The 14626-nt window shown below is 45.0% G+C and overlaps 1 protein-coding gene across 2 annotated transcripts in view; it reads left to right on the forward strand.

The window, feature by feature from the left end:
* PDCD11 (programmed cell death 11) overlaps nucleotides 1–14626 on the forward strand; it is a 38719-nt gene that overhangs the window by 2935 nt on the left and 21158 nt on the right. For both annotated transcript variants that reach the window (XM_082722444.1, XM_082722445.1), the window contains exons 3-15: nucleotides 141–272; nucleotides 845–1012; nucleotides 2612–2773; nucleotides 4082–4205; nucleotides 4711–4892; nucleotides 6950–7057; nucleotides 8619–8825; nucleotides 9482–9606; nucleotides 9791–9851; nucleotides 10506–10652; nucleotides 11937–12188; nucleotides 12772–12906; nucleotides 13433–13627. In XM_082722444.1, the coding sequence (XP_082578570.1) occupies nucleotides 141–272; nucleotides 845–1012; nucleotides 2612–2773; nucleotides 4082–4205; nucleotides 4711–4892; nucleotides 6950–7057; nucleotides 8619–8825; nucleotides 9482–9606; nucleotides 9791–9851; nucleotides 10506–10652; nucleotides 11937–12188; nucleotides 12772–12906; nucleotides 13433–13627 (1998 nt within the window). The remainder of the gene's footprint in view (nucleotides 1–140; nucleotides 273–844; nucleotides 1013–2611; nucleotides 2774–4081; nucleotides 4206–4710; nucleotides 4893–6949; nucleotides 7058–8618; nucleotides 8826–9481; nucleotides 9607–9790; nucleotides 9852–10505; nucleotides 10653–11936; nucleotides 12189–12771; nucleotides 12907–13432; nucleotides 13628–14626) is intronic.

The raw sequence follows: 14626 nt of genomic DNA on the forward strand, positions 1-14626 counted from the left end.
TGGAGCAGGAATTACAGGAACACTGGGGGTGTGGTGCAGTGGAGGAATAACAAAGCAAGGTGACAGGTGACCTGAAGTTGAAGGGAAAGCCCAGGATTGTTTCTCTTCATTCTTTTGGATCTTTTGTTCCCCCTCTGTAGCTTTCTACTGAAGAGGAATCCACCAAAAGGAAAAAGAGCCAGAAAGGGCCAGCGAAAACAAAAAAGTTGAAAACCGAAAAGAGAGAAAGCAGCAAGTCTATAAGAGAGAAGTTTGAAATCCTTAATATTGAGGTTTGTTACAGTTTGGTTTTGTTCTAAACGAACTACCTGGTTGCTTATATTTTATATGCTCTCCCCTTTCTCGTTTTCTCCATTCCTTTTGTATACATACACACGTGTGTGTGTGCGCGTGTGCACGCATGCGTGAAGATTATTGCAGTTCATGCTCAGAATTGAACATTATCACCTTCGAGTATTAATCAATGCCTGGGGTCATGTGTCATTTTTCTTTTTAGCTGTTGAGTCCCTCCTTGTGCTTGTGTCTTCATGAAATGTGTTTCAGTAGATTCATAGATCAGAACTGGCGATAACTTTTAAACCTTTCTACTTCTACTCTTTCATTTCATAGCTATGGGAATTCCTTTGGAGAACTGAAGTGGTCTTTTAATGTTCTTCATGTTTTTAGATTATAACTTGGGTATGTGTTGTAAAAAAGAAAAAGAAAAGCTAAATGGTTCCTAAGGAAAAGATTCAAATTCAGCCTGTAGAAGTGTTTTGTTTGTTGGGACTAGAAGCCAGGCCCCCTAACATCCTCAGTCATTGTTCTTTTCCCTCTTGTGCACATTTCACTTTTCCTCTTCTAGTCCCTGTGTGAGGGGATGCGGATTTTGGGTTGCGTGAAGGAAGTAAATGAACTGGAACTGGTGATTAGTCTCCCCAATGGACTCCGGGGCTTTGTGCAAGTGACTGAAATCTGTGATGCCTACACCAAAAAGCTGAATGAGCAGGTGGCTCAAGAAGAACCTGTGAAGGTAAGGGGAGCCTGGATGTACTCTGATGGGAACTAAGTGGTGTACAAGCAGATGTAAAATTAAACTTTGCTAAGTGCTAAGAAGTCAAGGCACAAGGGAGCATGAGAGTTTATAATGGGATTTTTTTTTTTTTTTCTTTCTCAAATAAGAGGATTTTGACTTAGCCCAGAGAGCCTGGAGGACTTCCTGAGGAAGGGATGCTTGAACTGAGATCTGAAGGACGAGTGTGTACTGGGTAAAGAAGGAAGGGAGTTCAAACAGAAGGAGCACAATGTGGAACAGAGAGAAGGCTAGTGTGGCTAGAGCAGAGAGAGCAAGGGAGAGAGTGGTATGGGGTGGGGCAGGAGAGCTGGGTGGAGGCTAGACCATGCTAAAGATTGGTTTTTAATTCTAGAACCAATGGGAAGCCCTTGAAGTGTTCTCACTGGGGCAGGTGATATGTAGACAGCATAGAGAAGAGAAGGAAGAGACATGTAGTTGCCTAGGGACCAGTTAAGGGGTTACCGTAGTAGCCCAGCTCTGAGATTGACAGCAGGCTGTGTTTAGGGTTTACCTACTGAGGAGGTCAAGTCAGTGCCCACAGATGGATTTGATACAGGGGATAAATCCTAATCTGTTGTGTGTGAGTTGATGGTCAGCCTTGCCATTCTGAGAATGAAACCCTGAGAGAGGACCTGGGTTGGGAGAGATGACCACGATTTTATTTTTTGCTGTGTTGAATTTGAGGAACAGTTGAGACATCCAGTAGACAGACATCCAGTGATTTCAGAGCTCAGAGTAGTCTGGGCTAGACACATACATGTGTGAGACTACTCTGTGTAGGTGATAACTGAAGCTAGAAGAGGGAAGAAGGGCTTAGAAGGAGCGGAAAAAGTGAGAAGAAACTGAAAGATGGACCCTCAAGTGAATACTGACCCTGGAGAAAGACTTGAATCTTGAGTACTTTTTTTTTTTTTTTTTAGATTTTATTTATTTGTTTATTTGAGAGAGAGAGTGCACATGCACACATCTGTGCACAGCGGGGAAAGGCAGAAGGAGAGGGAGGGAATCTCAAGCAGACTCCTCACTGAGCAGAGACCCCATGCAGGGCTCCATCCCACAACCCTGAGATCACGACCAGAGCTGACCAAGAGTCAGATGCTCAATTGGCCTAAACCACGCAGGTGCCCCAGCCAGTGTTAAATGCTCTCTAAAGGTCACATATAAGAAGGACTGCGAAACAAATTACTGGATTTAGCAACATGAAGATCACTGGCAATTTTATTGGGAGTTAAAGTGATGGGTGAGGGGTGGAACACAGTTCCAGTGAGCTGAAGAGCGAGTAGGAGATGAAGAGTGGAGAGCGTGAATACAGACGACTCTTTGACAAGTCATCTACATTTGCCTGTTCTGGTGGAGATATTTGGAGGTCTTATGCTGAAATTGAAGACTGTGACTTGGCCACAGATCCCTCTTCCTTTGGCAAGTGGTTACTTTCTTCATGCACTCTTTGGGCTCTTTGGGGTCCGAGGATGAGAAACCATAGAGGGAGGGTTGGGCAGTGGTATGTTGGTTCATGGGAGGAGTGGGTATCAGATTGTTCTCATTTATATTATGCAGGACCTGGTCGGCTTGCCTGAACTCTTCTCACCTGGCATGCTGGTGAGGTGTGTGGTGAGCAGTGTGGGCATTACAGAGAGGGGCAAAAAGAGTGTCAAATTATCTCTGAACCCCAGAAACGTCAACGAAGTGCTAAGTGCTGAGGCCCTGAAGCCTGGCATGGTACGTATGGGGTCAAGGAAGAGAAGCAGACAGTGTGCCTTTTTCCTGCCTTGTCTCCTAGGAAGTATCTAGACCACCTTTTACTTTCAGCTTACCTATTATACACAGGGGTAGGTTTTTTCCTGGGGAGAAGGTCTCTAGGGTGCTTAGGTACTTAATGGAAATCGAAGGCTTGAGCCTAATCACAATACCTTGGAGGGGGTAAAGGGAAAATTCACTGGTGGCCAATTAAAAAAAAATACCTCCAAGGAGGTTTAGCAGGGTGAGGAGTTCCTCAAAGTGCTTTACATACCAAGACTTGTTCTTTACAGATAAAGTCATTTTCAGAGGCTTTCTGGCATCTCTGGGGAATGCTTGAGGGCTGGTCTCTGAGAGCAATGAGTCTGTCAGCTGTACTGATGGATAGCTCACTGTTGAGTCTCCCAGTCCTGTGGAGAGTTAGGAGAAGTTAGTCCTATTCTCTGAGTCCCAACGTCTGCTAGGTATAAAACACACTCATAAACTACACTCCTCTCGGTGCTCTTGTAATTAAGAGAAAGGAGATCAATATGATTTTTTAACTTTTAGTTAGAAGCAGCCAGTTTGGGACAGGCCCTGAAAGCTGGCCAGAAAGGGGACTAAAAGTAAGCCAAGGTGCAGGAAATTGACAAATGTCAAAAGCCTGCTGTTTGGCAGAGGCTGTTTTAGACATTTCATCTGAAGAAATTCTCACGGCAATCCTGTGAGGCAGAAGGTAGATACTCCTCTTATGTATTTGAGAAAATGGACTCAGGTTTATGACTTGCCAAAGACCAAATGGTAAGAGCCAGATTTGAATTTCACACTGCTTCCCATGAAATGTAAAGGAGGCTAGCAAGATTTTTTTTTTTTTTTTTTTTTTAAAGTCTTGGAGACACTTAGAAAAGACATAGTGACAGCTAGAAGAGTAGTTCTGGATTAGTCATGGCTCTGGGAGTGACCTTGCAGGGCAATCTGGTTTACTCCTCTTTGTGTAACAATAGTCTTTCCTGTCTTTTGAAAATTCTCTAGGGTAGAAGCCCCTCTTTTTCATTCCCTTCAGCTGTGTATAACACTTCTTGCTGTCTGGAAACCATAACATTCCTCAAGCCCTGGGAGAATGAAAGCTGATGTCTTTCCCTTTTCTATCCTCAAGTGGGACCGAAGTTGTTGGGGGAGGCTTTGAGGGAGGATTGTGGGATGATGTGTCAAGATTGATGGTGGGAACATTTGTGTCTGGTAGTGGATTTCTGTTGTGTGTCCCATTACCTTTGACTTTTGAACTCTGGGGAATGCTTTCTCTTTCTCCAGCTGCTCACAGGCACTGTGTCCAGCCTGGAAGACCATGGCTACGTTGTGGACATTGGTGTTAGTGGGGCCAGAGCCTTTCTGCCACTACAGAAAGCCCAGGAGTATATCCGACAGAAGAACAAAGGTGAGGGGAGGAAGAAGGCCCTCTGCATGGTGGGAAGGCGGTGCATGTGGGGATGGTGTGTAAATACCATTTGGTGAATAAAATGACAGAATGGTGACTCCAGAGGCTGTTGACTTTTCTAAAATCACTGTTAATCCTAGCTGATAGGAAAGGGAATGTGTGCAAAGGACCAGTGAGTGACAGGGTCTGAGATCCAATGGACCCGTTTCACTTTTCTCACCTAGAAGATTCCACTGAAATTTGGGCCTCCTGGGCCTCTGAACCAGCACTCTTCCTACCTTATTGAGAGTTTCATATTTTTAAGCAGTGTTGATACCAAATGAGTCAGGGTCACTTTATTCCCCTCTTTTAATTGGTCACTGAGAGATTGGGAACGTGGATATTACATGGTAACTGGGCAGGTAGACCATAGATCTTTACAGATAATGCTTGAGTCCAAATTAAGAGCCATTCTCATGAAGGTATTTTTCCTTTTGGGGGCTGGGGCTGGGGCCGGGGCTTGCAGGTGCTAAACTGAAGGTGGGGCAGTACCTGCACTGCATCATTGAGGAGGTCAAAGGCAACGGAGGAGTGGTTGGTCTGTCTATTGGTCATTCTGAAGTTTCTGCTGCCATTGCTACTGAGGAGCAAAACTGGACCCTTAATAACTTGCTACCAGGACTGGTGGTCAAAGCCCAGGTACAGAAGGTAAGCCATTCATTATTAGTACTGTTTTGTAAAATAGAGATAATTTGTGTTGTAGTGCGTGTGCACAGTCTGAAACTGTGCTACCCAATAGGGTAGACATTGGTCGCTTGTGGCTTGTTACAGATTTATCTATTCTGGATATTTCATATAAAAGGTATCATACAATATGTGGCCTTTTGTATCGGGTTCTGTCACTTAGCATGTTTTCAAGGCTCATCCGTGTTGTAGCATGCTGTAGCATGTGAATCATTTCTTTTTATGGCTAAATACTATTCCACAGTGTGGAGATGGCACATTTTGTTTCCGCATTCATCAGTTAGTGGACATTTGGGTTGTTTCTGCTCTGGGCTCTTATGAGTAAAGCTGCTGTGAGATTGCTGTGTAAGTTTCTGTGTGAATATAAGTTTTCATTTCTCTTAGGCATATACTTAGGAACAGAACTGCTGGTCGGTAACTGACCTTTTAGAGGAAGAGCCAAAATGGTGGCACCAGTTTACATTCCCATCAGCAGTTAAGGGTTCCAGTTTCTTCCCATTTTCACAAATAGTTGTTATTATGCTTTTTATTATAGCCATCCTAGTGAGTATGAAGTGGTATCTCCTTGTGATTTTGATTTGCATTTTTCTGATGATTAGCAATGTTAAGCATCTTTTCATGGGCCGGTTGTGTTACGACCACTCGTGTATCTTCTTTGGAGAATACCTATTCAAAAGTTCTTTGTCCATCTTAAAGTTAGGTTATCTTTTTATTATTAAGTTATAAGAGTTCTTTATATAGTCTGGATACTAGCTTCTTATCAGACTTTTTTTTTTTAAATATAGTTTCTTTTTTCTCTCAAACTCTGGATTATGTTAGGCTTAATGTTTCAGTTATTCTTTAATTTTTCTTATTTTTTCATCTCACCTTTGTTTTGGTATGTGCATGTATTTTTCTGTATCGTGCCTTCTGGGAGACTCTCTTCAGTTTTAACTTAGTACTCTCTCTTAAATGTTTGTTTTGATTGTCATTGTATGAGTGAGGTGCTGGAACACTTTGTATACCTGGTTGAGTGGGATGTGTTGATGACCTCATGCTCAGAATCTGGAGCTAGCAGACTTTGAGCAGCTCTCAATGTCATTGGTGTTAAGTCTTATTTAGTATGTTAGATTTCTCTAGAAAGGATCTGTTAATCTGTTAATTTCTCTTCAGGAGGATATAATCCTGGCCTGGGAGCTAGGTGGTATATAATACTCAGAGTTTTTCTTAATCTACATTTTCAGGGTTTGCACTGTCCCTGTCTTTTGAGTCTCTGTACATGTTTCCTAGAGAATAACTCATTTTCTGTGAAGCAGGAGAGGCAAAGACCCTGTAGTTTGAGGAGAGGACCTGGGGGTTTAACTTTGTTTCCCAGATTTCAGTCTTCTGCCTCATTGATCTCTTTTGAGGTGCTTGTCACCTCTAATTGCTTAGCTTCTGGGGGGCTCCTTAGGGTGAATCAGCATGGGCAATATCTCCCTTTTGCCGGCATTAGGGTTTTGCGTCCTCGGTCTGGGCAGATCATCAAGTTAGCAACAGTTTGCCCAGGTGATTGGGCTGGCAGTTCCCCAAGGATCCTTGTGCAAATGGCCCCCCATCCCATCAGGAAATCTCAAGTTGGGAGGATTGATGCCTCTCATGCCAGAAGGGAGGTAAGCTTACTGAACAAAGGAACAGCTAGGGGATGCCTGGATAGCTCAGTTGGTTAAGCGCCTGCCTTTGGCTCAGGTCATGATCCCAGGATCCTGGGATTGAGCCCCACATGGGACTTCTTACTCGTCAGGGAGCCTGCTTCTCTCTCTCCCTCTGCCTGCCACTCTGCCTGCTTGTGTTCTCTCTCTCTGTGTTAAATAAATAAATAAAATCTTAAAAAAAAAATAGTGCTGGGTGTTGTCCTGCCACTTAATTTTAAGGAAGAAGAATTGATAAGGGTTAGTTAGCTGAGGGAGGAGAGAGATGCAGTTGTGGAAAACACGGCAGTGAGGGTTTCGTATGAACAGTGTCTCACATTCTTGCTTCCTTTTTGTTCCGTATATTTCTAGGTGACTCCAGTTGGCCTTACATTAAACTTTCTTTCATTCTTCACTGGCCTGGTCGACTTTATGCACCTGGATCCCAAGAAAGCTGGAACATATTTCTCAAATCAAGCAGTAAGAAATGTTTTCTTAATTCCAGTTGTATCCCAAACAGCTGTCTGGTATTGCAGCTAGCTATGAGCAGATCCTAGGGCTGTGTATGTACAGGTATTAGAGGCGGTGAGGGAAATGAAATGTGTTTTGGAAGGACCACAGGAAGCCACGGCGGTTATTTCTGTGGATTGAGATTAGAGAAGGAATCTGTGAAAAAGAAGGCAACTTGTAGTTTGTATTTCTTATTGTTTTATGTAGTTTGGTTTTGGCGGGGGTGGGTAGTGGATCTTTTGCTGTTATCATTTAAGGTGTTTACGAATATTTAAAGTAAAAAACAAAATATGCATTTAAATAGAAAATGCAATTTAAAAGCGCTATGGATACAATAGATCCAGCTTTGAAAAAATTTTATTTTTAAAAAGATTTTATGTATTTTAGAGAGAGGGAATGTGTGCATGTGTGAGTGTGAGCTGAGGGAGGGGGAGAGGGAGAGAGAGAATCTCAAGTAGGCTCTGTGCTGAGTGTGGAACCCAATGTGGGGCTCAATCTCATGACCCTGAAATTATGACCTGAGCTGAATGAAGAGTTGGGCACTTAACCAACTGAGCCACCTAGGTGCTCTGAAAAAATTTTTATTTTTACTTCAAAAAAGTTTTTTTAATTTTTTAAGGATTTTATTCATTAGGGAGAGAGTGTGCATGTGTGTGTGCATGAGCCAGGGAGGGGTAAAGGGAGAAGGAGAAGCAGACTCTTCCTGCTGAGCAAAGAGACTGATGCAGAGCTCAGTCCCAGGACCCTGAGATCATGACCTGAACCAAAGGCAGATGCTTAGCTGAGTGAGCCACGAAGGTCTCCCTGAAAAATTTTTTTAATGGTACACCTGGTTAAAATACTGACAGATTATACCATGTGGTGGTAATAATGATTTAACTGGCTGATTTTTCTACATTTACCTAAATATCCAAATTTTCTGCAGTGATCGTGATTATTTGGGAAGAAAGTCCCAATATATGTTATTCAGAGTTTTTAAAAGAATCCTAAAATGATTTTCTTTCTTTTCTTTTTTGCTTTTAACAGTAATATATGCTATCGGATTCTACAGAGACATGTTTTTTAGCTAAACAAATTTTCCCAGCACTTAGTGATAATATTAACTGTTTGGTGAACTTTTTTCTAGTAACTTTTTCTCTTTACAATCCTATTTGTGTACAAAATGTAGACGTTTTACATGCTGTGACCTTGTGATCAGAGCAGGCTGTTCCTGGTGTGTTTTAGGCGGGTCTTTGGTATAGTGATGCTGGGACATGGCTTCTGTCGCATATGCGTTACTAGCCTCATGGTGTTAAGGGGACCCTGGTATGTTTTCCTGGCCTTGAGTGAGCATGAATTTAGTTAGACGCAGTTTCTCTGGGGCATTTTGTTTGACTTTTGCCCAATTTTGTTTGGATTGCCCTAGTTGATATTCCCGCTTCCATCCATAATCTGGGCAGCAGATGTGGAGTCTTGAACTCCGAAAGTCTGCTCTGGGGGCCTGATATTCTGTGTGCCTCCTCCTGCTCATGATTCTCTTTCTCTTATCTAGGTAAGGGCCTGTGTTCTCTGTGTCCATCCTCGGACCAGGGCTGTGCGGCTGAGCCTGCGTCCTGTCTTCCTGCAGCCGGGGCGCTCCCTCACCCGGCTCTCTTGCCAGCATCTGGGAGCCGTGCTGGATGACGTTCCTGTCCAGAGCTTTATCAGCAAGGCCGGCGCCACCTTCAGGCTGAAGGATGGGGCACTGGCCTATGCCCGGGTGAGGAGGCGTTTTCGTTTCAGTGGGCTCTTATCACTAGAGAGACTTTGGGGTCCTGTGGGTCCTTTTCTGTTTTCTACATCCCTTGTATTAGTTGACTATTTTTGAGTATCCCCAGGTGTGGCAGACTCTGCAGAGGGATTAGAACAATATCTGTTTGTTCTTTGAATTCTTTAGGATTAATTTGACTGACTTTGATACCTGGTCGATAGTAGGTACAAGAATGAGTCAGATCTATACCAGAGCTTGGCAAAGGTTTTGAAAGGGCCAGGTAATACATTTTTCAGGTTTGTGGTCCATTCGATCTCTGTCCTAACCACTCAGCTCTGTTGTAGCCGGAAAGCAGCCATAGACAGTACGTAAATGAAGGGGCATGGCTGTGTTCAGTAAAACTTTTATTTGCGAAATAGGCACTATTTTGAGCTATAGGTTTCGGACCCATGATCTAGAGGGTTCTCTGACCTTATAGTCTGTTCTCTGTTCTCTGACCTTATAGTCTATGACCGTAAAGAGCAGTGTTTTAGTTACCAGAATTATGTTAATAGGCGATCAACAGTGTTTTTATAGTAGGTGCTAAGTGTGTCAGTGTGTTTTTATATCTGATTGCCTCAGATCTACTGTGTCTGGCTTGTGCTTAATCACTTGGTACTTTGTAGCTCAGCCATCTCTCCGACTCGAAAAACGTCTTCAGTGCTGACTCCTTTAAGCCAGGGAACACTCACAAGTGTAGAATCATCGATTACAGCCAAATGGATGAGCTGGCCTTGCTCTCTCTGAGGACGTAAGTCTGTCATCGACACGTGTGGGGCTGAAGAAGTGTGCTTCTCTGGGGTTGCTTGCTCATAGTTTCTCCTGGCCTGACATGGTGGACTATTTTCTTTCTTGCCAGCATGATTTTGGGAGCTTTGAATTTTAGGTAGCCTCTGCCCTGGCATATTTAATTTTGTATTTTCTTTTTGTTCTAGGTCCATTATTGAAGCTCAGTACCTTAGATATCATGACATCAAACCTGGGGCACTGGTAGAGGTAAGACTCAAGCATATCGTTAGATACTCGTTTACCTTCAGACATTCTTTAGTTCACAGGTTAACTGGCCGCTCATTAGTTCTCAAATGAACACATTTAAAGTCATGTTCCTTACCCCTGCCTGTTAACTGGAGATTCTTTTTCTTCCCTTGGGTAACATGTAATTAATTTCAAGGTAAGGTCTTAATAGCATCACTCAAATACACAGAGGCAGTAGGTCATAAATCCTGGCATTTGATGGTATTTATTAGATTTGGGCAAAAGTTAGTTCTATGCTAGTTGAGCTCCTGGGATGTTAGTACGAGGTCACTTGCAGTTGCCTCTCGTGTCCAGCCATTTAGCCCTAGTTGAGCAGATCTCCTTTATAGGTAGAGTTTGTTCCTTAGGAGACAGAATCCCCTCCTGCAAAGAATGTGCTCGTGAGGTAGACAGAGAACATGTTCCTGCAGAAAGATGCGAAGGTTCCTGTAAACAAAACAGACTGCATTCATGTCCGTGTGGGGTGTGTGCTTTACCCTGTGACATCTGAAATAACAGCCAGTTAGCCTGGGAAGCTGGGTTTCAAAAGAGAGATGTGACCTGCTTTGTTGTTAGAAGTAGAGGGGGAACAGCCATTCCTGAGGTATGATGGTGTCTTTTCTTTGTATTCTCTAGGGCACAGTGCTGACCATAAAGCCATATGGGATGCTGGTGAAGGTGGGCGAGCAAATCCGGGGCCTGATACCACCCATGCACCTGGCCGACATCCTGATGAAGAATCCGGAAAAGAAGTACCACATCGGGGATGAGGTCAAGTGCCGGGTGAGCCTCCTGAAGGGTCTTGTTGGGGTTTAAGCCAGATGGGAAGAGAGCAATGCTTCTCAGCTGAAGTTTCTGCCTTTTTCCACAGAATGACCATGTAACATCTGTGGTTTGTATCTGGCATTGAGAAGAGAAAACCGGGTCTCTGCCCTTGAGAGTTTTGTAATATAATTGAGAGTCAAAATAATACATGAAGAGAGCAAGCCACTGTGTGACTTTTTGTCACATGGTTTGGTGTAGGCTCTGTGCTATGGTCGTATCTCAGAGGGGAGGCAAGGGTGGGCTGGGCCAACAGGAATATTGGTGATATCAGTAGTAACCACTGTAACCACCCTGTAACATGTATTTTGTGCCATTTGCTATCCTAAGCCCCTGACATGCATTATGTCATTTAATCCTTAAAACGATCCCATAAAGTAAGTACTGTTATCCTCGTCTTGCAGTGGGGAAAGTAAACTGTAGGAAAGTGAAGTCACACAGCTTGCTCAAAGTCACACAGCTAATAAATGGCAGAACCAGTTTTCACATTCAGGTCTATATGACCATAAGATCTTCTAGATTTCTGGCAGAGGTGGTACTTAAACTAGAAAGGATTTAAAGAGGAGCAAGGGGTGTGTTAGGCACAGAAATATCTAAACTAAGCTGCTGAAACTTGAGTGGTTTATAACAAAGTCTTGAATCCCAAGAGAAGCTTCACAGAGTTGTGAAGATTAAATGTGATATGCAGTACTTAACACAAGGCCTGGTGTGTGCAGGCACTCACAACGTTAGATTTTCTTCTTTTCGTTTTATTTTTTTATTGAGTCAAGAGAGATACTGATCACCCATTGGTGCAAAATTTTATAGTAGTGGAGTCAGGAAGTTAGAAACAAAGGAATTTCTCTGCCCTTAAAGAGATGACCTGAGGGATGAGAGATGGTTGGATCTCTCAGTCTCAGTTAGTAGCTAATCCACAGTAGTACCGAGGTGGTGAGTTGGCTCGGTCGTTCATTCTGTATATGAGACGGCACGTGGTCTGGGAAGGAGCTGAGGTGGCATTGAAGGAACTGACCCAGGACACTGGGGGGGGACAGTGCGTGTGGATGCAGGCCCAGGAGGGAACGTATGGGAGGAAGTACTTTTGAAATAGGTGAATACTCCCCAGATTGTCATCCAGCAGGGAGCAGGGAAAGAGATAGGTTCTTAAGGACAGACCCTGGCCTTTGGGTTCAGAGGTTGCAGAGACCAGTCCGATGGCTCTCTTGATAACGGGTAACTTGATGACAACCAGTATTCTTCCCTTAGGTTTTGCTTTGTGATCCTGAAGCCAAGAAGCTGATGATGACGCTGAAGAAAACCCTAATTGAGTCCAAGCTGCCTGCCATTACCTCCTATGCTGATGCCAAGCCTGGTCTGCAGACCCATGGCTTCATCCTCAGGGTCAAGGACTATGGCTGCATCGTGAAGTTCTACAACGATGTGCAGGGACTGGTGCCCAAGCATGAGCTCAGTGCCGAGTATGTCCCTGACCCAGAGAGGGTCTTTTACGCTGGCCAGGTAACCCTTTCCTGGGACAGACCCATATCCTTCGTGACCCCATGAACTCAGATTTGACAGAGTAGTGGGAGGACGACTTTTTAAGGGCTAAGGAAGGGGCATGTGGGGCAGTGGGTTGGAGCCAGCTAGGTGGAGGAGATGGGGAACAGAACTGAGAGGAACCCTCAGGGGGTTTCAGCAGAAGTTGGCAAACTAAGTGACCTCAGCCCCACAATCTGGAAGAAATGAATTAGTCTTTACCTATAACAAACATGCTGGTGGCCCTCACATCAGAAATTGTTTTGAGGTCACTGTCACCACAAGATGGCAGTGCCATAAAACTAGTGAGTCTGGGTCTATCTAGGAAAAAAAAGTTTTGCAAGCTTGGGGTTGTATCAAAAACTTACTCATGTTTTCCTCTCCCACGAAAGGTGGACGTGGGGGGTGGATTCTGTGTATCTTTCAGTACATTTCTCCATTGCTTTCTGACCTGATCCCAGGTCTACATGCCTCTTCCTCTGCAGTGCTCGTGGAGGGCAGCTCTCTCCAGGGCCTGGCTGGCCTGCGGGGAAGAGTTAGCCAGGCAAGTGTGATTTCTCACTAGGTGGTGAAGGTTGTGGTGCTGAACTGTGAGCCATCCAAAGAGAGGATGCTTTTGTCCTTCAAGCTGTTGAGTGATCCAAAGAAGGAGCATCTGGGACACAGTCAGAAGAAAAGAAGAACTGTTAGCCTTGGACAGGTACCTAGACTTCTCCAGAGAAGCTACTTCAGTTGACAGTGGCAGAAAGTGGGGTGCCACTGACAACGTGGGGCACTGGGACCTGTGGAGGGAAAGATGAAGGTCTAGATGAGGTTCTAGGGCTAGACAGAATTGAGGGTCTTGAAAGAGGGTTCTTTTCTGTGTGTCAGAGCAAATGGAAGTGGTGCAGGAAAGGAAGGCTCCATTCTTGTATAGCTATTCAGCAGTGTCCTGCTGTCCTCTTTCCTCTCTGGTCTTTAGGACCAGCCTGTGAGACTGCCTTTCCCCTGGGACTCAGTAGAGGGACTTGGGAGAGGAGGGATGCGAGCACTCAAATGGGTCCTGGTGTGTGTGCGGGTCCCTGGCGGGTCTTTGGGGGCAGTGGTGTGGGGTGTGGAAGAAAATTCCTCCTCTGATCTTGACCTCTCAGTGATCCCTGGTGCTGGGACTTCTCTCTGCCTGAGCCAGATGTGGTTGCTGTCTGCTCAGGACAAGTACCATTTTTTGTCTTTCTTCTCCTGAGTAGTTGGTGGATGTGAAGGTTTTAGAGAAGACCAAAGACGGGCTGGAGGTGGCTGTCCTGCCCTACAACACCCCCGCTTTCCTCCCCACGCCTCATCTGTCGGACCACGTCGCCAATGGCCCTCTGCTGTATCACTGGCTGCAGACTGGTGACACCCTTCACAGAGTACTCTGTCTCAGCCAGAGTGAGGGGCGTGTTGTATCCTTTACTGGCATCTGGAGAGCTGTGGGCCCTTGGGGGAAGACTCTGGGTCAGCCTCTGTTCCGAACTGGAAGCTCCATGGGAAAAAGTCAGTCATTTGACTTCAGAAGTACCTCCATAAAAACGAAACCGGTGACCAGACTGTACTTTCCCTGCCTTCCCCTGGTGGAAAGTAAGAGGATTGAAGTTCTACCAGTAGAAGCTCCTCAGGACAGAGTGGGAGTCTAAGGTGTCGGACAGGGGCAGTGTGGCCTGCCAGGTCCAGCGGGATATCTCCAGTAGCCCATCTTGCCTTCTTATATGCAGTGCTGGCCCCTTGAGCTGGAACAATTAATGAGGCAGCTGCTGTCCTCCTTCCCAGTACCCGCCCCCCCATCCCCCGCCGCCAGGCCCACGGGGCTCCCGAGTATTCCCTTTGGTCTTGGTATGTGTACTTCAAAGGGGAACACTGCCTCTTCCTCACAGAATGTAAAATGAAATCTCCGAAGGATGAAGATTGAGGATGTGGGATAGAGTCGGTTAGTGTGAAGATTGTGGAGGATCCTGTCATGGTTGGTCCAGCTGCCAAACCACAGAGATGAGCCTGTCTCTTTTTGGTCCTCTTCAGTAACCTGGAAACGAACTAACAGAGAAAGGAAGAACACTGGTTCTTAAACTTGAGAGTGTATCAGAATCACCTGGAGGCCTTGTTTACCCAGCTTGTGGGGCCCCACTCCAGAGTCTGTGATTCAGTAGGTCTGGGACAGTGCTTGGAAGCTTGCATTTCTTTCTTTCTTCTTCTTCTTTTTTTTTTTTTTTTTAAGATTTTTATTTATTTCTTTGACAGAGAGGGAGAGAGACAACGAGAGAGAGAACACAAGCAGGGGGAATAGGAGAGAGAAGCAGGCTTCCCGCTGACTAGGGAGTCCAATGCAGGGCTCAGTCCCAGAACCCTGGGATCATTACCTGAGCTGAAGGCAGACACTTAACAACTGAGCCCCCCAGGCGCCCCAGGAG

Source organism: Mustela nivalis, assembly GCF_964662115.1.
Source record: "Mustela nivalis genome assembly, chromosome: 2".
NCBI lineage: Eukaryota > Metazoa > Chordata > Mammalia > Carnivora > Mustelidae > Mustela > Mustela nivalis.